At 42.6% G+C, this 20460-nt stretch overlaps 2 protein-coding genes and 1 non-coding gene across 3 annotated transcripts; all 3 read right to left on the reverse strand.

Annotated features, from left to right (window-relative positions):
- Window positions 1-1312: 1312 nt before the first annotated feature.
- asmt2 (acetylserotonin O-methyltransferase 2) lies at window positions 1313-9568 on the reverse strand. Its single transcript, XM_061082789.1, has 9 exons — window positions 9340-9568; window positions 9174-9262; window positions 7228-7402; window positions 6432-6561; window positions 4776-4844; window positions 4569-4687; window positions 3617-3754; window positions 3223-3345; window positions 1313-2503 (listed from the first exon to the last, which is right to left on the reverse strand). The coding sequence occupies exons 2-9, from the start codon at window positions 9252-9254 to the stop codon at window positions 2292-2294; spliced, it is 1047 nt and encodes a 348-aa protein (XP_060938772.1). The 5' UTR covers window positions 9255-9262; window positions 9340-9568; the 3' UTR covers window positions 1313-2291.
- A 2054-nt stretch (window positions 9569-11622) lies between these two features.
- On the reverse strand, window positions 11623-19133 carry pgrmc2 (progesterone receptor membrane component 2). The gene is made up of 3 exons (XM_061082692.1): window positions 18719-19133; window positions 14129-14284; window positions 11623-12471 (listed from the first exon to the last, which is right to left on the reverse strand). Exons 1-3 carry the CDS (start codon window positions 19047-19049, stop codon window positions 12374-12376), a joined length of 585 nt encoding a protein of 194 aa, XP_060938675.1. The 5' UTR covers window positions 19050-19133; the 3' UTR covers window positions 11623-12373.
- On the reverse strand, window positions 15031-15223 carry LOC133017008 (small nucleolar RNA SNORD17). The gene has a single exon (XR_009682353.1). It is a non-coding gene; the product is annotated as a small nucleolar RNA SNORD17 (small nucleolar RNA).
- Window positions 19134-20460: the final 1327 nt, after the last annotated feature.

A 20460-nucleotide genomic window follows, 5' to 3' on the forward strand; every position in this document is an offset into this window, starting at 1 on the left:
GTGGTAAGAGGTGGTTAGAGGTGGTAGGAGGTGGTAGGAAGAGGAAGGAGGTGGTAAGAGGTGGTTAGAGGTGGTAGGAAGAGGAAGGAGGTGGTAGGAGGTGGAAGGAGGTGGTTAGAGGTGGTGGAAGGAAGAGGAAGGAGGTGGTAGGAAGAGGAAGGAGGTGGTAAGAGGTGGAAGGAGGTGGTAGGAAGAGGAAGGAGGTGGTAAGAGGTGGTTAGAGGTGATATGAGGTGGAAGGAGGAGGTTAGAGGTGATATGAGGTGGTAGGAGGTGGTAGGAGGTGGTAAGAGGTGGAAGGAGGTGGTAGGAAGAGGAAGGAGGTGGTAAGAGGTGGTTAGAGGTGATATGAGGTGGAAGGAGGAGGTTAGAGGTGATATGAGGTGGTAGGAGGTGGTAGGAAGAGGACGGAGGTGGTTAGAGGTGGAAGGAGGTGGTAGGAAGAGGACGGAGGTGGTTAGAGGTGGAAGGAGGTGGTAGGAAGAGGACGGAGGTGGAAGGAGGTGGTAAATTGTGGTTAGTGGTGGTTAGAGGTGGTAGGAGGTGGTTAGAGGTGGTTAGTGGAGTAAGGAGGTGGAAGGAGGTGGTAGGAAGATGAAGGAGGTTGAAGGAGGTGGTAGGAAGAGGAAGGAGGTGGTAAGAGGTGGTAGGAAGAGGAAGGAGGTTGAAGGAGGTGGTAGGAGGTGGTAGGAGCAGGTTAGTGGTGGTTAGTGGTGGAAGGAGGTGGTAGGAGGTGGAAGGAGGTGGTTCATTGTGGTGAGTGGTGGTTAGAGGTGGTAGGAGGTGGTTAGAGGTGGTTAGTGGAGTAAGGAGGTGGAAGGAGGTGGTAGGAAGAGGAAGGAGGTGGTTAGAGGTGGAAGGAAGAAGACGGAGGTGGAAGGAGGTGGTAAATTGTGGTTAGTGGTGGTTAGAGGTGGTAGGAAGAGGAAGGAGGTGGTAGGAGCAGGTTAGAGGTGGTTAGTGGTGGTTGTATGACACCAGTGAGAAGGTTTAGATGTTTGCTCACCTGTCCTGGGACCACAGTTGCAGAACTGCTCAACTGCCTCAATTACAGATTTATTAATGAGCTTTGTCCTGTGATTTTAAACATAATAAATAAATATCATGTGCAATAACAAAGAAGAGAGATTGTCTGTGAGCTCCCTGTCGTCCCTGTGACTCTCTCAAGGCTTCACCCCCCCCCCCCCCCCCGTCTGACCTTTATTCAGCGTCTGCTCTGAACTCTCTGATCACGTTAATCACATGTTTACACACATCTACATCACACACATCATATCAACACATATTAATGTTGTTCAGCCGGACACAAGAAGCAGGAACTTCACCTTTTATACAACAGAAAACTGCTGAATTAACAGAGTCCACCACACCAGAGCTGTTTACACATGCAAATCTTTTTGAGTTCAAACATTTTAATAAAAAAATTAACCATATGCAGACAGTAAACATCATGTGTCTATGATTGAATCTGAGGGAAACATGCTGTTAAGATGTTTAGTGGAACGACCAGAGGACAGAAAACAAGCTGATGATACCATGTGTTTATAGATTGTATATAAAGGTGGATGCAATATGGGTCATAAGGTCGATACAGTTAGTTCTTATCACACTGATGTTTGCTCAAGTGTTTCTGATAAGTTTGTTTTTTTATTAGTTAATTGATGCTATAAAACAAATCATGACTGACAGCTGAGACTAGGTCGAGTGTGTTTATTAGGTGGGCTTTATACACAAAGAAGTTTCTATACGTTTCTACAGTTTGAGTTTTTGCATCATCGATAACATGCAAATCGCACAAAAACCAGAAAATAAACTCACTGATCTCTCACACACAGTTTTCTACTGAGTCATCAATATGCAAACGTCTCAGCAGCCACGAGATGATATGAAAGATTAAAGATGAGACGTCTGTGTGATGTCACTAAAATTTCAAGATCGCCCACAGGGATAGAAAATAAAAACACACAGAACAGCAGAATGAGAACAGACGTCACCAAAGCACCAGTTTGAAACAGCAGTAAACAGATTCTTCACACTGTGACGGTCAGAGGAAACATGAAGAGAACTTTGTGAGAACACCAGCAGAGACATGACAGAGGTAAACTGAGGTTAGTCTGGAAGGTTCTGCTACGTCGGACTTCTACGAGGGAACCTGAACTCAGCAGAATCCTGGTTTGAAACAATCCAACACAATCCACGAGACGCACTTTTCTCGTCACACTGAGAAATTATTTATACATTTTCAAGGCCTTGAAATGTTTAGGTTGAAATGTTCTTTACTTTCCCCGACTTCATCTGGTGGCCAGGATGGCGTCGTAGGACTTCCCGGTCCGACACACCTGGACGTTCAGGAAGCCGCTGGCCTTCAGCAGGCGGGTGTACTCGGAGGGGGGGCGCTCGCGGCCCTCCGCCTGCACCAGCATGTTGAGGGAGAAGATCTGAGCCATGATGGGGCCTCGGCGGTTCTCAAACAGCATGGCCTCCACCAGCAGGACGCCCCCACCTGGCAAGGAGGGGAAACATGAGCAAGAATACAATTATTCAAAAGAGTCAAATGTGCATTTTCTCAATGTGATGCTTCCTTCGATCGGTGAAAAAATGAAAAACAAAGCGTAATAGAAAGTTCATAATCCTCCATCATAATCTTTATCCTCATCCTCATCCTCATCTTCATCATCATCAACCATCTATTTCAAAAGTTCTAAATATATGAACAGCAATCATATTAAATCATGCTAACAAGTCTTTTTTCTTTTCTTTAAGTCCTGTCCTTTTTGTTTCATCTGTTTTGTTGATGCAGGGCATTGCTTGTTTACTTGCTATTCTTTTTTGTCATTAGTCTTTTTTGTCAGGGATTACTTTTTCACCTTCTGTAAAAAAAACAAAGAAAACATAACTGTCGACTGTTAATTTCTCTGTTATGTGATTGGTTTCCCAATAAACATATTTGAAACAAAATATTTAAAAAAACAAAAAAAATCATGCTAACAAGAGATGAGTGTAAATGCAACTTGAATACAAATGTAACCAGGATTCTATTTGAATACAGGAAAGATGAAATAATGAGGCCATAGATTTACATACACACACAACTAGAAGCATATGAGCGAATTCCTCCGGCCACACAATCCTGCACATGGCTGTTTGAACCTCGATGGAAATAAAAGACACATGAACTCTTGAGGACCCCCTGTGGAGAAGTGAACGTGAAAGTGAACTCACCTGGGTTGCAGGTCTCATAGATCTTCTTCAGCAGCGTCACACACTTCTCCTCCGGCCAGTCGTGGATGATTCTGGCCAGAACGTACAAGTCAGCAGCAGGAACTTCTCCATCGAAGAAATCACCTGCAAAACAGAGCGTTAACGTCCATTTACAGTTTAATTTGTTGCATTGCCTTTCACGAACTTTGCTTAGATTTGGTTGATAACTGAGCAAAGTGAGGACGATGATATGATGTGAGAGAAGTTACCAAAACTACTACAGCTGATTTAACCTTGTGGTGAGATATGTTTTTCAACACCGCTTTAGTTATAGCTCGGGTTAGGGTTACAATTTTGTCTCCTCTCAGTTATAACTCAGCTGTTGATACAGTGAATGAGGCTGAATGAATCTCACCGGTCTGAAAAGCAACGGTATCGTCCTCCTGGGAGAAATGTTTCTGAGCCGTCTCCACGACCTGCGGGAGGTCGAACACGGTGACGGACGAGGACGGGTACGCCGCCGCCATCTCTCGAGCCAGAGCCCCGGTGCATCCTGGGAAGTGTTGAGACGGAACAATGTCACTTTGTTACCAAGTGTTGAATCAAAATGTTTCAAACACACGATCAGATGCTGAAAATACCAATTAATATATTTATGGTCGCTAATAAACCATATTTCCACATTTATTGTCAGTTTAAGTTGAGTGTCATCTACATATAAGTGAATGGAGACTTAATCCTAACTAAGTGTGACACAATACAGAGAATTAGAAAGTAGAAAACAACAAAGGACCAAGGATGGATCCCTGAGGGACACCAGAATTCAGACATTTGCATAAAATAACATGCAAACCACTGATCAGCTGCAATTCAAGATTCAAAATTTTATTATCAAATGCACAACAATAACATGAAGCAGTCGCTGGCAATGAAATGCTTTAGTCACAGACTCTTTTCTAGCAATGCTCAAGTAATTACAACCAAAAACAAATAAAATTGAAATAGTGTAAAATAGAATATAAAAAATTTCAAATAGAAAATAAAATATTTATATCTAAATATATATATAAACAGCTGAAGAGAAACATAAAACAACAAAAGTGCATTATGTGCAAATATGCATTTTTGGTATGCATATTTGCACATGGTTACATTATTCACATTAACTGTCTAGTAAGTGCACTTAGTCTTTAAATAGTCTCATTTGATGAAGATTCACTTACAGCTCCACTAAAACTTTTTTTAGATGAATAATGGATCGACTCCTGATGTTGTAAATTAATAACCTGCTGCTTGAGTCGCTATCGGCTCCGGTGACACAGATTAGATCGGATTATGCAGCCTCGGCTCCTCAGTCACGTTCTTACCTCCGAGATCTACGACGGTCTGGAAGCCGGAGAGATCGAACGCCGTCACGATGTCGTGTCCGTCCAGAACCCACGAGGAGTTCATCAGACCCATGAACTTCAGCATCTCCTCCTCCGATCTGGGGGATTTTAGGATCAAACACAGAATCTTAAAAACTCGACGACTGAGGGATGAAATTATAGATTGATGTAACCATAGCAACAAACCTGTAAATAGCTTTGAAGATGTCCGCTGAGGGGAGGCCGAAGGTCTTTTCATTCTGGTTCTTCCCCTCCCTGCGTGGATGGAAAACTCCACTCATGAAAGGGAATCATTCAAATGCAGTTTGTTCTTAGTTTTATTCTGTTTATTCAGAGTTGGTTTAATTCTAAGAACAGAGTTTGAGGCTATTAACTTTAACATGTTTAGACATTAATATTCGTCTTTTTCACAGTTTCAATCGAAAGATAATTACACCATAAAAAGCTTGGATCTTCTGCTCTTGTGGGCTCAATAGATAGATAGATGGATAGATAGATAGATAGACGGAGAGATAGAGAGATAGATAGATAGATAGATAGATAGATAGATAGATAGATAGATAGATAGATAGATAGATAGATAGATAGATAGATAGATAGATAGATAGATAGATAGATAGATAGATAGATAGATAGATAGATAGATAGATAGATAGATAGATAGATAGATAGATAGATAGATAGATAGATAGATAGATAGATAGATAGATAGATAGATAGATAGATAGATAGATAGACGGAGAGATAGAGAGATAGACAGAAAGACAGACAGACAGACAGACAGACAGATAGATAGATAGATAGATAGATAGATAGATAGATAGATAGATAGATAGATAGATAGATAGATAGATAGATAGATAGATAGATAGATAGATAGATAGATAGATAGATAGATAGATAGATAGATAGATAGATAGATAGATAGATAGATAGATAGATAGATAGATAGATAGATAGACGGAGAGATGGAGAGATAGACAGACAGACAGACAGATAGATAGATAGATAGATAGATAGATAGATAGATAGATAGATAGATAGATAGATAGATAGATAGATAGATAGATAGATAGATAGATAGATAGATAGATAGATAGATAGATAGATAGATAGATAGATAGATAGATAGATAGATAGATAGATAGATAGATAGATAGATAGATAGATAGACGGAGAGATAGAGAGATTGACAGACAGACAGATAGATAGACGGAGAGATAGACAGACAGATAGATGGAGAGTTAGAGAGATAGACAGACAGACAGACAGACAGACAGATAGATGGACGGACGGACGGACGGACGGACGGACGGACGGACGGACGGACGGACGGACGGACGGACGGACGGACGGACAGACAGACAGACAGACAGACAGACAGACAGACAGACAGACAGACAGACAGACAGACAGACAGACAGACAGACAGACAGACAGACAGACAGACAGACAGACAGACAGACAGACAGACAGATAGACAGATAGACAGATAGACAGATAGATAGATAGATAGATAGATAGATAGATAGATAGATAGATAGATAGATAGATAGATAGATAGATAGATAGATGGATATTTTATTAATCCCGTGGGAAATTTAGGTCATCCAGTAGCTTATACATTTATAGACTTATACACCTCACCGACATACATACATAAGTCACATAAACATTGGGAGAAGTGGATATAAAGAATATCTACACAGTGCCTTTGAAAAGCAAAGTGTAATCAAGGACAAACAAATTTTTAAAAAAGCTAAAAAGCTAAAATAACACGAGACAACGGAGCTACGTGGAAATAGCCATATATTCAGTTGAGTGACCTTTGAACCCACAGACCTGACAGCATCCACCATGTTGTTCCACAGAGGGTAGATGGTCTGGGACTGGTAGACGATCATGTCGTGGAGAGACTTGGCGCTGCCTCGGGCCAAGTAGAGGCTCGCCACATCCGTGCTGCTGTAAACAGCTGATCACGAGAAAACACAGGAATCAAACTGAAAGCTCCAGAAAAGCTACGACGTGGACGTTAGCTCCTTTTTTCCAAAGACAAGAATGAAGTCAAAGTTATGGAAGCTGTCGTCATTGAGTCAAATCAGAGTCTTTTAGTTCCAGTGATGACATGTCCTAATTCTACGGTTTTATAATGCTACGTTAATGTGGTAGTTCAGTATGGAGGACCATACATGACTTAAGTATAAATAAATACAGAAATAAATAAATAAAAAAGGAAATACAGAAATTAATACAGAAATAAAAAAATGTGTTAATAACAACAGAAATGTCTAAATAAATGTCTTAAATATAAATAGATAGATTACTTTATTCATCCCCGAAGGGAAATTAAGTATATTTAAATATATTTATTAATAAATTACATATATTTCCACATTCATTCCATAAATACCATAGATAAATAAATAAATGTGGAAATATATTTAAGACATTTATTTAGACATTTCTCTTGTTATTAACGTATTTATTTCTGTATTTATTTCTGTATTAATTTCTGTATTTCCTTTTTTATTTATTTATTTATTTCTGTATTTATTTACACATTTATTTATTTATACTTAAGTCATGTATGGTCCTCCATAGTTCAGACCGTCTGAGATCATTCACTCCTCCTCCTCACCCGTCCCCTCTTTGGTCTCCACCTCCAGGATCTCGATGCCCACCAGGGCGTCCAGCAGCCGCTCCACCCCGTCCACGCTGGCGCTCAGCTCCCGGGCCACGGCCGCCGCGCTGAGCGGCTCCGGGGACGCCAGCAGGAGGTCGAACACGCCCAGCTCACACGCTGAGAAGATCACCTGGAGGGAGTGGACCACAAATCAGCATGCACCACGGCCTCCTCCATGTTGGTGGAAGGGACGGGGGTCGTAACCTTGGTGACGCTCTGAATCTGGCGCCATCATCAGCTCAGAATCTCAGTGAAACTTTCATTAGTGCTGCCATACAAGCCAGACGCCAGATTGACCTTGTAGTAGAAAATTAACTAAGCATGGTTGACCAACTATTTTGTATTTGGATAGTAAGTGTTCGCAGCTCTGTCAAGTGACTTTTACGACTTGAGCTACTTCATGGTCGGAACTGTTTATGACGTGAATACAGTGAGAGCTTTTGCGACTTAATTACCCATCAAAGGAAGGAGTGAATGTCTTCTTATCACCTTAGGGAACACATGTGAAACAGCTGTTGTGTTTAGTTTCCTCTTCTCCCCCCCCCCCCCTATGGAACCTGTCTGGATTGGTTCAGAGAGACAGCCCTAAAGCCTTCTATATAAGATCTGACTGTTCTGCATCTTCGCTCTGAGAGCCTTGTGGTTTCCCTGTGTTGATCCTTTCTGCAGAAAGCCCCTTTTTAAATACACGTAGATAACTTTGGTGTTTCCAGCCTCTTGTATCTCCAGATTTCTATCACAACCTTTAGCCTCAGCTCACCATCGAGTTCGACCTGTGTCGTCAGTTACACATGTTTTAAAACCCTTGTTGATGACACTGAGGTGCACGACTGAGGTTCTGTCCCTAACATCTGCTGGTGGCCGGTAACACCTGAGAACATCTGCTGGTGGCCAGTAACACCTGAGAACATCTGCTGGTGGCCGGTAACACCTGAGAACATCTGCTGGTGGCCGGTAACACCTGAGAACATCTGCTGGTGGCCAGTAACACCCGAGAACATCTACTGGTGGCCAGTAACACCTGAGAACATCTGCTGGTGGCCAATAGCACCTGAGAACATCAGCTGGTGGCCAGTAACACCTGAGGACATCTGCTGGTGGCCAGTAACACCTGAGAACATCTGCTGATGGCCAGTAACACCTGAGAACATCTACTGATGGCCAGTAACACCTGAGAACATCTACTGATGGCCAGTAACACCTGAGAACATCTACTGGTGGCCAGTAACACCTGAGGACATCTACTGATGGCCAGTAACACCTACGAACATCTGCTGGTGGCCAGTAACACCTGAGAACATCTACTGGTGGCCAGTAACACCTGAGGACATCTACTGGTGGCCAGTAACACCTGAGAACATCTGCTGGTGGCCAGTAACACCTGAGGACATCTGCTGGTGGCCAGTAACACCTGATAACATCTGCTGGTGGCCAGTAACACCTGAGAACATCTGCTGGTGGCCAGTAACACCTGAGAACATCTGCTGACGGCCAGTAACACATGAGAACATCTACTGGTGGCCAGTAACACCTGAGAACATCTGCTGGTGGCCAGTAACACCTGAGAACATCTGCTGACGGCCAGTAACACCTGAGAACATCTGCTGACGGCCAGTAACACCTGAGGACATCTACTGGTGGTTCTTAATTTAAATTGTGCAGAAGATCTTCAAAACATACAAGAGATATTCAACATCTTATCCTGTATTTAAAATAAAATACATTTTCTTATCAAGCATCAGAGCGTGAGACTCAGTGGTTGAACATTCCTGTATAGAGAAGAAGTGGAGGAGCCTCCATCACCAGAGGGAACAGAAGACAGATGCAGGACCATGAGTGAACTGTTCTTGGAGCCAGGATCCATCTCTGCAGAGGGACTCTTATTAAAGAACAGATTTTACCTTGGAGACCCTGAACCCGTTGAAATACTCCAGAAGTTTGAAGGGGTAGTCGAGCTCGCTCTGGGACAGATGTTCAGCCATCGCTGCTCCTGGAGGAGACACAACATCTGTAACTGAACTCTGAGAACATGTGGAGGAACCAATCCAGATGTTCAGTATCACTCACCGGAGACGGGACGAGCTGCGGAGATGTTCGGGTTCCGGACCAACGACGGAAGGTTTCAGCTTCTTTGTGGGTTTTTGTGGATTTGTGTGAGTTTTGTGTGTCTTTGAGTCAGAACCCGGAGCCAAGATGTCGGAGGTTCGTTGTGTGTCCGTGTGAAATGGACGTCGGATCTTCAGCGGATAGAAAGACGATGTGATCCGGGAGGAGGTCGCTGCTGCTCATCAGCACACACACACACACTCACACACACTCACACACACACACGCAGTCACACGCACGCACTCACATGCACGCACACACACAAGCACAGGGATCCTTCAGCCAGACGGTGTAGTTCCAGGATCAACCAGAGCAGCCTGATGGCGCTGTTGAGCTTCTGAAGGCGTCTACACATGATGTTGACCAATCAGAGACGAGCCAGTTGAATAAAAATGTATTTTTTTCAACTCTTTGTTATGTTACATAATGGAAATTAATAAATATACAATCAATATTAATCTAATAAAATAAATAAATGAGTAACCAGACTAAATTGGGGAAAAACTGATAATAGACATAAATGAAAAACAGTTTTTATACACTTATTTCCCATTTTATAGTAACATTGCAGTAACTGTACTAAACCTGTTTATAAAATGAAAACCCTGAAAAATATTTCCTATTTTTCATGATGGCACACAAGGAACAATAAATGAAGAACGAGAACATTTCGATTTGGCAAAAAAAAAGAGTAAATAAATGGGCAATAAATGTTTAAGGATTAATTTACCTATTTGTTAAGTATGTATTATTTATTGCTCCTTATTTCTCTGTGTTGAAATATTTTCTATACTTTACTTGATTTCTATATTACATGACCTATTTGTTCATTTGCAACCAGTTTTCTAGATAAATTTAACATTTTTTAAATATATAATCTTAAAAATTATGAATTCTGACACTTTGTCTATACTCCTTCATTTATATTTTTTTACAATCAATACATTTCCGAATTATATACTTTTATTAAATTTCTCTATGTATTTACTCAGTTGTGACGTAGGTGTGACTGTGTAAACAGAAAGTAAATAGTAGAGAAAAGCCGTGAAATTATGAAAAAATTGCCCAGTCTTCATCATTATCAGGTAAATTATTTCTTTCTCCTCTTTTCAATTTACTTCAGTGCTTCTCAACATGTTTTTAATAATAATTGTGACCCAGAAATTCACATCTTTAATATATTAAGATTTTTCACTTTGGAGTAAGTTTTATAATATAGACACATTCAGTATATTCTCTATACTCTGTGGTCACTTTGTAGTAAAACAGCCTTTGAAACATTCACTTTTAGAAAGAATGAACTTTCCTGCTCGGATCACAACTTCTCTCACAGGCAAATAAATTCCAAACATCTTCAGTTATTAACCAAATCGATTTATTATGCATGAACAAATCCCTTCCTGCCTCGGTCGCACGCTCACACGCTCACACACACACACACACACACCCAACATTTAAATACATGACGTGGTGGGAATTCGGCATAGCTGACTTTGTTGTTGCACATGCTTTAATAAAATGATAGATATATTTACAGGATAAGCAACGTCTCCGAAAGAAATTCGCACAAACAGCTCCCGGTCCCGCCCTGCAGCACTTTGCAACGCTCCTTTACTCAATTATTTTTTTTTTTTCAATTTTATTTTATTGTTTTTTGGAAATTCACACACGTTTAAAAGGAACTGAAAAAAAAAAAAAAATAGAAAGAACACAAACCGTGGGGGTTTTGGCCAATACGACATAGCAATATACGTGTATGGAGTTCATCAACTACATAAATATGGCAGTAACACTGAGTAATTCATACGGTCTATTTACAAAGTTGGTGAAGTGGGGGGAAATATTACAGTCTGTGCACGGACGACTGTGAGAACCTAAGCCTTCTTTAAGTCTGGGGCAGCGAGCCGAGGGAGAAACCTACACCCCCCACCCCCCCGGTCGCTCACCTCCGGTCAGGACAAACTAAATAAGGCACAATTAATACTTGGACCATTTCTCAGGGGAACTACAGACGTGCAGCCGGCTTGTGAGGCGTGTAAACAATGAGTCGATTGATTAGGACTGCCTGCCCACCTTCCCTTTGTATTCCCGATCTCTGATTCAGTCCATCCCATGTGATTGAAAACAGCTATCATATGGCAAGGACCTTGGACCCCCCCCTTCCCCCAATCCCATAAACACATCCCCAAAAAAATAAAAATTTAAGCTTTTCCTTCCTGCCTCCCCTCCCCCCACCCACCCCCTCCCGCTATGCTACGCAACAAATACAATCACATGGTGACAAACGAAGAAAACTAGTAGTGCATACACTACAAACACAACAGGAAAAATGCGCCGTCCCCGTCGATTACCTTTGGTTAGGCCACGCCTCTTCCCTCGCAACAATCGGTGGGAACTGATTTCAAACAAAAACACGGAAATGAACGAGTCGCTTGATTGATTGAGAAGCTGAAGCAGGTTCAGCTGCAATGGGACTAAACCACAGATAAAAAGAGAGAGAGAGAGAGAGATTCCGATTCCCGACCCACCGATCCTCTTCGACCGGGGGGGGGGGGTTTCTGACCGACTCCGACCGACCGACTCCACCCAGCGGCGACCACAACAACCACACACACCCCCCATCACCTTCCTTCCCACCTAAATATTTAGTTGTTTTGTTTCAATAAATCGAATCGAACAACCTCTCTGCCGTCGTAAGAAAAGCCCCCCCCCCACACGCTTCAAAAGGTTTCCGATTGCTTTCTGTTGGTGGACGATGAGGGAGGGAGGGGTGGGGTGGGGGGGGGGGGCCTGGGCGGTGAGACTTGAGTCCTGTCCTTTGAAGAACATCCGCGGCACCGGACAGATTCAGCAGGAGGTCGGGGGGGGGGCAGGGCGGGTCAAGACAGCGGCAGGTAGGTGGATGGAGTGAGAAGAGGAGGAGGAGGTCTGGGGGGGGGGGGTCTGTCGCAGCTGTTTGGGGGGGTCCTGGCTTTGGTCGGTGTGGTGGATCCGCTCAGTCGTGCTTCAGATGGTCCTTGACGTCCTCCTCGTCCGTGTACTCCGACGGCTCGTCGCCCGGCTTCAGCAACCGACCCACGTAGTCGTATTTTTCTGGAAAAAAATCGACAAAAATGTGTTAAAAAAAAACGTGTCATAACAAAAATCCACACTGACCTTATGTTAGAGATGAAACAATCAGTAATTGTATAATTAAGCTGATCGAAGGATTATTGAGGGAGCAACCAGAGATCTTTTCAATTAGCCATTTTCTCAATTAAAGGTAGGGTTCGTTATTTGTTTTTCAACACTTTCTTATAAGGAGGTTGTGTCTGTTTTTGTATTTGTTTGTTTACTCTACAGATCCGATTCCCATGAAACTTGATGGAAGGATGTGGTGTCATTCTTATTAAACATGTTCTTTGACTTGTAAGTCTGGTCCATGTCCCATCTGCTCACACGGAGGAGGCAGGGTTTGTAACCAGTACTGCATCCGGCCACCAGGGGGACATCAAGATGCTCATGTCTTCCCTTCATCTTTATATATCCACGATTGATCTAATCATAGAACTCAAGCTATTTGTGGTTTGTAGAATCTGTCCCGACAGATAAACACCGGCTGAATGACTCACTATCGGATCTGGGATGGTTCCTCTCTGAAGAAGGTGAACCACATTTCAACGTGATGACACACGCTGCTGCTGCCGTCGGTAAAAGTTGAAAACAACTTGCAGATTGATTCGAGGTCGATGCTCATCTCACCAGCTGCCACCACACGCAGAGAGTAATTCACTGGCTTCTTCCAACAGGATTTAATCCGTCACTGTTTGGTCTCAGCCAACTTCTAAAGCTGCAGAGTCCAGCTGGACACGTGTCCTCACTGGGCTCAGAGTCTGAAGAGACAGCGACAGGATGCTGCTCAGACGGACTCGGGCCAGAATTAGACCCGAGACCCTCGACTGTGACATTAAAACCCTGGAAAACTAAACATGTGACCCGTGTGGTTTCAGTTTCTGTTTTACAGGAGATGTGGAGGCAGGAGAATTTAGTTTGGGTTCATCTGTCCAACATTCACCTGCTGCTCTTTGTTTCATTCACACATGTTTAACAAAGCTCCTGAAATCAATATGTCTGAACTACTTTGATAAAATCAGTTTAAATGGTTCAAATGTGAATATCTTTCTGATTTTCTCAAAAAACTGAATTCACAGTTTTTATAATTAATGCTTCTTCACAGTCCATTGATTATTTTATCTATAAAAAAGGGGGAAAGGTCCATCAGCATTTCTAAACTCACTGTGATACATTTATAAGAAGCTTGAACAGAGTGTTTGATAAAGAGTTTGAAATATAATTAGTAGTTATTAAATATTTCTGTTTCTGTTGATTAATTAATTAATTATTTCTCAACTACGAGACGCAGATTTGTTTTTGAAGATGGAGAAAAACTATATTTGGATGCAATGCAAACTGAAGGATCGTTTGTTAACTGCTTTCATTTTATTCGAGTTTTGTTCCCATGTAATTTGTAAAGCACTTTTTAACCTTGTTTAGATAAGCTATAGATATATAGTATATATAGTGCTATAGAAATCAAAGTTTTTATTGTTATTGATTTCTTCCATTGCACTAACAGAGACTCTCTGTGTGTTTGTGTCTGGATCCTCAGACTGAGTAAAGATGTCGTGGTTCAGGTCAAAACACCACGGATGTGAAATCTGAGCCAAATCGATTTCTCAGGAGAGTTTCCCTCTGGTTAAGCTCCGCCTACCCATGAACTGCATCTCCCACTCCCTCACGCTCTCCATCTGCACGGCGTTGAGGTCGGACAGGTCGTCGTACTCGTCCCTCAGGGCGTCTTTCTCCAGGCAGAAGGTGGCCAGGCCTCTGGAAGCATCGCGGCCGGCAAACACGCCGTAAGGACCGTCTGGGGAAAAGAAACACAAACATCAGGATCAACTCAAAGTTCTGCTGAGTCGTTTTCTTTCAATTTCAACTCTGCAGATTCACAATGGTTCTGAAAGGGCCGTGTGTTTGACACGAGTCAGTTTCATGATTCTTTTAAAGATTAAGAAAGATCTACAGAAGAAACATAAGTGGTTAAAACAGGGTTCATAAACATTTTGACCAATGGATTTCCATGACTTTTCAATAGCTTTAAACCAAATTTCCATGACCGAACATTTTGTGAAATCTCGGTGTATACATTAAAAGTGACAAAATGTAGTATTCAAACTAACATTGAGAATTCCAAGGCATACAGTATACCTTAAATATCACAAACCCATGTATGCCTGCCTATATTTTGAGCGTAATTCTTTAAAAGCATATTAATTATTTAAAACTCAGCGTAAATTAACTAGGGATGGGCATTCGATTAAATTGTCTAAATCGATCGTTTATTAATTATGCCCATCCCTAAAATGAACGACATGAAAATATGAATGTAACAAATTTCCATGACTTTTCCAAAACTTTTGGAAGATTATTTTTTTCCATGACTTTTCCAGGCCTGGAAAAACACATTTTAAAATTCCATGACTTTTCCAGGTTTTCCATGACCGTACGAACCCTGTTAAAAAAGTCGAAACCACATCAGGTGACCAACGCTGCCGCTTCACATTAAAAACCTCCCACAGCCGCCTCAATGACAACATGAAGTCCCTGCGTCATGTGATCAGAAGAGTAAATCGTCTTGGTAGCAGTCGGGTCGAGTCCTTCTCTCCGTCCGGTCCCAGGTCAGGACCAGCAGAACGCCAGCTTGAACCTGGAACCTCAACAGAAAGGCCCCGCCCCCAAAACGGGAGCAGAGCAGAGACCAGCCGGCCGCCGCTCAGCGAATGGATAAACTGGATCATCACGTCACATGACAGCAGGGATCATTCATATTATATATATCTGACCCTCTGCTTATACAGAAGGTATAACATTACAGTAAGGTCATCGGGAGTGAACCTGGATCCTGAGTTTCCCCCCCCACTGCCCACAGGAGATAGTTGTTTACAGGATCCGGTTGAAATCTGTCATAACGACAAAACTATATGAACTACAACATTCATGCACCTACGTTTCATAGTAATAAAAACACCAGAATGCAGAGTGTGTGTGTGTTTGTACATTAAAGGAAGATTTATATTTGTTTGTGTATTTGAAAGTCAAATTCATATTTCAAGCCGTGAATGTTTCGTCTGTAAAGTTCACACGAACACGACTGAACTGATATTATTTAAAGTTGACAGAAAGGGGGGTGTTGGCCCATGAGGAACCCATTAGTGTTTGGAACTGTTCTTATTAAAATCAGATGATATCTCTGGGTGTATGAGGCATGTGTCCTTCTGGCTGACATGTGTGTATTATGGTTTGTTATCAGCCGACACACCCTGATGCAAACTGTGACAGTTGGATCGACAAACGCTCATTTATCCGTCTCGCTCTGCGTAGCTTCAGGAGTAAAATGTTTTCTTAAAAGTCTGAAGCTGAAGATGAAACATCAGATGATCAATCTTGAGACATTCATTTAAAAAATATGACATTTGTTTTTGTACAACTTTACTCAGCACGTGTTCCTGTCCTTTTGCCAAGAAACATTCTGTACAAATAGTTTTCATATTTCCACAATCTGCAGAAGAGAGTTTCACACAGAGCAACACATTGAGACGACATTGAGTCACATTCAGGAATTTCCAGTTACAGATGAATAATATTCTAACATCCCCTCAGAGACACTGGTGATATTCAGCTTCTATCACAGGTTCCTTTAAATCCTTCGTCATCTTCCAATAATAAAAGCATCTGAGGAGCATGTGAAGCCGCGGCCTCAGGTTCTCGTCTGTTGATTGAGCAACAGGGAACAGAACTAACTCAGTCTGGTGTTCACAGACACGTTAGAGAAGCCGAGGCCTCTTATCACCTCAGAGATTAGATGTGCTGCTGCTCCCTGTAACTCACTGATAAACAGCTCATCCTGCAGGACTCCTGAGGACAAGCCACTTATTGACATGTTATTTTAATGCTGATTATTGGAGCCATATTGTTTATTTAATCCTGAAAACTTTCAGAACGAAGCAGGAGACAGATTTAACGACTGAGTATCTGAAAACATGTGAGAGTGGACTCCTCCAGATTCGACTCTAACCAGCAGAGCTGCAGCAAGAAAACAACGTCGGCCATTATTGCGAAATCAAATTAATTAAGAGAAGTTTTTTAGCAATGTGCGAGAAGTTAAAACAGAGTTAAAAAAACACAAACTTCACTCAGAAAAGTTGGTCAATGAAATGATCGGAAACAATAATCCTAATGGGACATTTAACGTGAGAAACGGTGATAATAACCAGTCCAGCTGCAGCCAGTAGATTAGATAATTATTAATTCATAACTGGGTCAAAAATAAAGAGCTTCTTGTCTTGAGAACAGTTACTGAAACCCAGCTGATATCTTTACAATGTGCACACGCACCAAACACAACATCTGCTCCTGTGTTACTGTAAATGCTGCTTTAATATTCATCCTGTGGATAAACATCACTCGTCACAACTCTGCATTATCTGCACGATAAGTATTTGCACTGCTTCATCTTTTTTTCAAACGCTGCAGTTCAAATCCCAACAACCATGTGCCTTTATACACCATAATCATAAGTTGTGTAGCCATATGTATACTTCTGCGTTGACTGGTGTACAGTGGCCGAGTTAAAGAAACACATGCAAATGGTAAAAATCACACGTACAAATTAAGAAATCAACTTCACCCAGTTGACGACACGTGTTCTGCAAATAGCGACAGTGGAAACGTGTCCCGGGGAGAAGTGATGATATCTGCTACTCGTGGGGGGGGAAGAAACTGAACTTTAAATGTCTTGTGACTATTTGCAGAACACGTGTGTGTCGTCAAACTTATGAAGTTGGTTTCTTAATCTGTAGTGAGTTGAACTCTCTAGGCCACCGTATTCTGGGCTCAGGGGAAACGGCATTTCCATCCCATCGGTCCTGTACATGTGGCAGAACTGACAATTAAATTTACTTTGACTTCAGAATAAAGTTTTTAACGCAATAAAAACAAAGTAAAGCAACAAAAACTCGTGTCACAGGAGGAAAACCTAGAAAATATTTGATGTTATTATCCAAACCAGTGTTAAAAGGGCCGAGGTCAATGTGACACACCACAGATAAAGATATACGCTGTGTGTGTCTGTGTGTCTCTGTGTGTGTGTCTGTGTCTCTGTGTGTGTGTGTGTGTGTAGCTGCACAGGTCCAGGCCGACTTGGCTCAGACCTGCTGCTGCTGCTGTGGACAAGCGGACGTGACACACGAGGCTGCAGCTGAGAATGTTTGAAGCCTCCGGGTCGGAGGTGTGAGTCAGACGAGACAAAGTGGACGAGCCGGCTGTCCCTGCTCGAGACAGACAGGAGGACATGTATCAAAACAACAAAAAATGATTTATGTATTTCATCATACGACTGAGCAGCTCCTCCCAGACATGATTCATAAACCAGGTCACACGGCTGCACCCAGAACTGCCTTTATCCATCTTCATATCTTCTTTATATCACTTATTTTGTATTTTTAGTTTTACTTTCACTCTCACGTCTGCAGCTCCAGTGTTTGTCTAATGCACAGCTTCTGTTATTCAGCTTTAAATGTGTGTACTTATATTCAGCTTCAGTACTCTTTGTGTATTTATACTTCAAGTATGTGTGTTGTGAATATATATCTCCAGTAGCTCCAGGACTTCTCCCAGTGATGCTCCAGCTGGTTGTTGGACCTTCATGTCCCTGCGGAGAACTTTATTATGGATTCATTCTGACTGTTTATTATTATTATGCTGTTGTGTTTGATTATGGATCAATAAAGTATTTATTTATGTATTTATCCATGCATGTGTTCCTCTTCCTCCTCATTGACCCCCGCCGGATAAAAACACGTGTTTTCTGCACAAAACTAGCTTCCACATTAGCAGACATGCTAAGCTAGGTAGCATGGGAAGTTCAGGACGAGTCTCTCCAGTGTAAACACGTCCAGACAGTGCGTGTCACAAACAAGCTAGCTGGCTAACAGGCTAGCTCCGGGTTCATATAAACTTCCAGCACGTAAAGTTTTAAACAGGTTTAATCAGGTTTAAACAGGTTTTAAAGTGTAAACGTGTGTAAACGTCATGGTGCGTGTGGGGAGCTGGGAGCAGTCGAGCTAGCTAGCCTGACAGCCTCGCAGCCCATTGAAAGACACAGAGAAACAGCAGCGGAGCTAAGCTAACCCAGCGGTTAGCGCTCAAACCCGGAGCCTCGGGTCGGCTCGCCCTGAGCGGGACGCGCCGCTACCCGAGCCCGCTGGCCCGGCCCGGCTCGGCCCGGCTCGACCCGGCTCACCTTTCCCGTAGAACTTGCTCCCGCTGGTCACGTCGAACACCTTCATGTGCACGGCCATGAGGATCCTCGGGTTGACGAGCCCGTCGAACTCCCGCAGCTGCTGCAGCTCGAAGTCCCGGCGCCGCATCTTGGGCAGAGCCGAGGCCGCGGCCCGGGGCCCGGCGCCGGGGCCGAGCCTCCGGGCCCAGCGCCGGTACCCGAGCAGAACCAGCGCGGCCACGGCCAGCACCAGCCCGGCGTTCAGCACCAGCCCCCCGAGCCCGAGCCCAGGCGCCTCCTGCCCGCCGCTGGAGTCCGAGGGTCCGCTCCCTGTGTCTCCATCGTCCGCCATACTGCACGCCCCTGCTGTGCTGCCTCCACGGACCGTGGGAGAGAACACACTCCTCGCTGGGGGAGGCCGCGGCTGCTTTGTCACATCGTGTGCTCGGTGGAAACTGATCCAGCGGCTCCACCGGGATCCAGTGACATGGGGGAGGAACCAGGGACAGCCTGTGAACTCCTCCAGGGAGGAGACAGGTTGTGTTCTTTCACCAGTTCATTCAGAATCTGATAGATCCACACGTCAGTGGTTCCAGGCTGGTGATTTAAGTTTAATCTAATGTGTGGGATGCACATGGGAACAGTGCACCAACAAGTGGAGGAGAAAAAAGACAAAATATGACAAGAAAGAGATGAAAAACAGACCAGAACAACAGAAGAGACACACAAACATGTCAAAAAGACACAAAAAACAACAAACAAGATATGAAAAAGACCAAAACAAGACACTAAACTCCTGTAGAACTATGAAACAGAAGCACAACATGACAACAAAGACACAAAACAACAATACCGAGATGGGACATGACACAACATGACAACAAAAAGATAAAAAACAAACCATAACAACAACAGAGACACACAAACATGTAAAAGAGACACAAAAAAACAACAACCAAGATATGAAAAAGACCAAAACAAGACACTAAACTCCTGTAGAACTATGAATGAGAAGCACAACATGACAACAAAGACACAAAACAACAATACAGAGGTGAGACATGCCACACATGACACAAAAAGATACAAAACAAACCAGAACAACAACAGAGACACACAATCATGTCAAAAAGACACAAGAAACAACAACTAAGAGATGAAAAAGACCAAAACAAGACACTAAACTCCTGCAGAACTATGAATGAGAAGCACAACATGACAACAAAGACACAAAACAACAATACAGAAGTGAGACATGACACAACATGACAACAAAAAGATAAAAAACAAACCATAGCAACAACAGAGACACACAAACATGTAAAAAAGACACAAAAAACAACAACTACGAGATGAAAAAGACCAAAACAAGACACTAAACTCCTATAAAATTGTGAAACAGAAGCACAACATGGCAACAAAGACACAAAACAACAATACACAGGTGAGACATGACACACATGACACAAAAAGATACAAAACAAACCAGAACAACAACAGAGACACACAATCATGTCAAAAAGACACAAGAAACAACAACTAAGAGTTGAAAAAGACCAAAACAAGACACTAAACTCCTGCAGAACTATGGAACAGAAGCACAACATGACAACAAAAAGATAAAAAAACAAACCATAACAACAACAGAGACACACAACCTCTCCACTACTGGATAAATACAGAGATGTAACTGATGATCACATTCTTTTCATTTTCCAACAATTCATCAGTTTATCATTGTTGGTAAAATACCGGTAAATTCA

This window comes from Limanda limanda, chromosome 12, assembly GCF_963576545.1.
Source record: "Limanda limanda chromosome 12, fLimLim1.1, whole genome shotgun sequence".
Taxonomy (NCBI): Eukaryota; Metazoa; Chordata; class Actinopteri; order Pleuronectiformes; family Pleuronectidae; genus Limanda; species Limanda limanda.

Bases quoted from the DNA above. Each gene is read 5' to 3' on its own strand.
- pgrmc2 (XM_061082692.1), bottom strand. From the start codon at position 19,049: ATGGCGGACGATGGAGACACAGGGAGCGGACCCTCGGACTCCAGCGGC. The intron at 14,285-18,718 runs GTGAGCCGGGTC...TCTTTTCCCCAG, and splicing joins GAGCAAGTTCTACGGGAAAG to ACGGTCCTTACGGCGTGTTT. The intron at 12,472-14,128 runs GTAGGCGGAGCT...ATTTTTTTCCAG, and splicing joins GTGGGAGATGCAGTTCATGG to AAAAATACGACTACGTGGGT.
- asmt2 (XM_061082789.1), bottom strand. From the start codon at position 9,254: ATGGCTGAACATCTGTCCCAGAGCGAGCTCGACTACCCCTTCAAACTT. The intron at 4,845-6,431 runs GTCTGTGGGTTC...CCATCCACGCAG, and splicing joins AACATGGTGGATGCTGTCAG to GGAGGGGAAGAACCAGAATG. The intron at 4,688-4,775 runs GTTTGTTGCTAT...AAAATCCCCCAG, and splicing joins ATCTTCAAAGCTATTTACAG to ATCGGAGGAGGAGATGCTGA.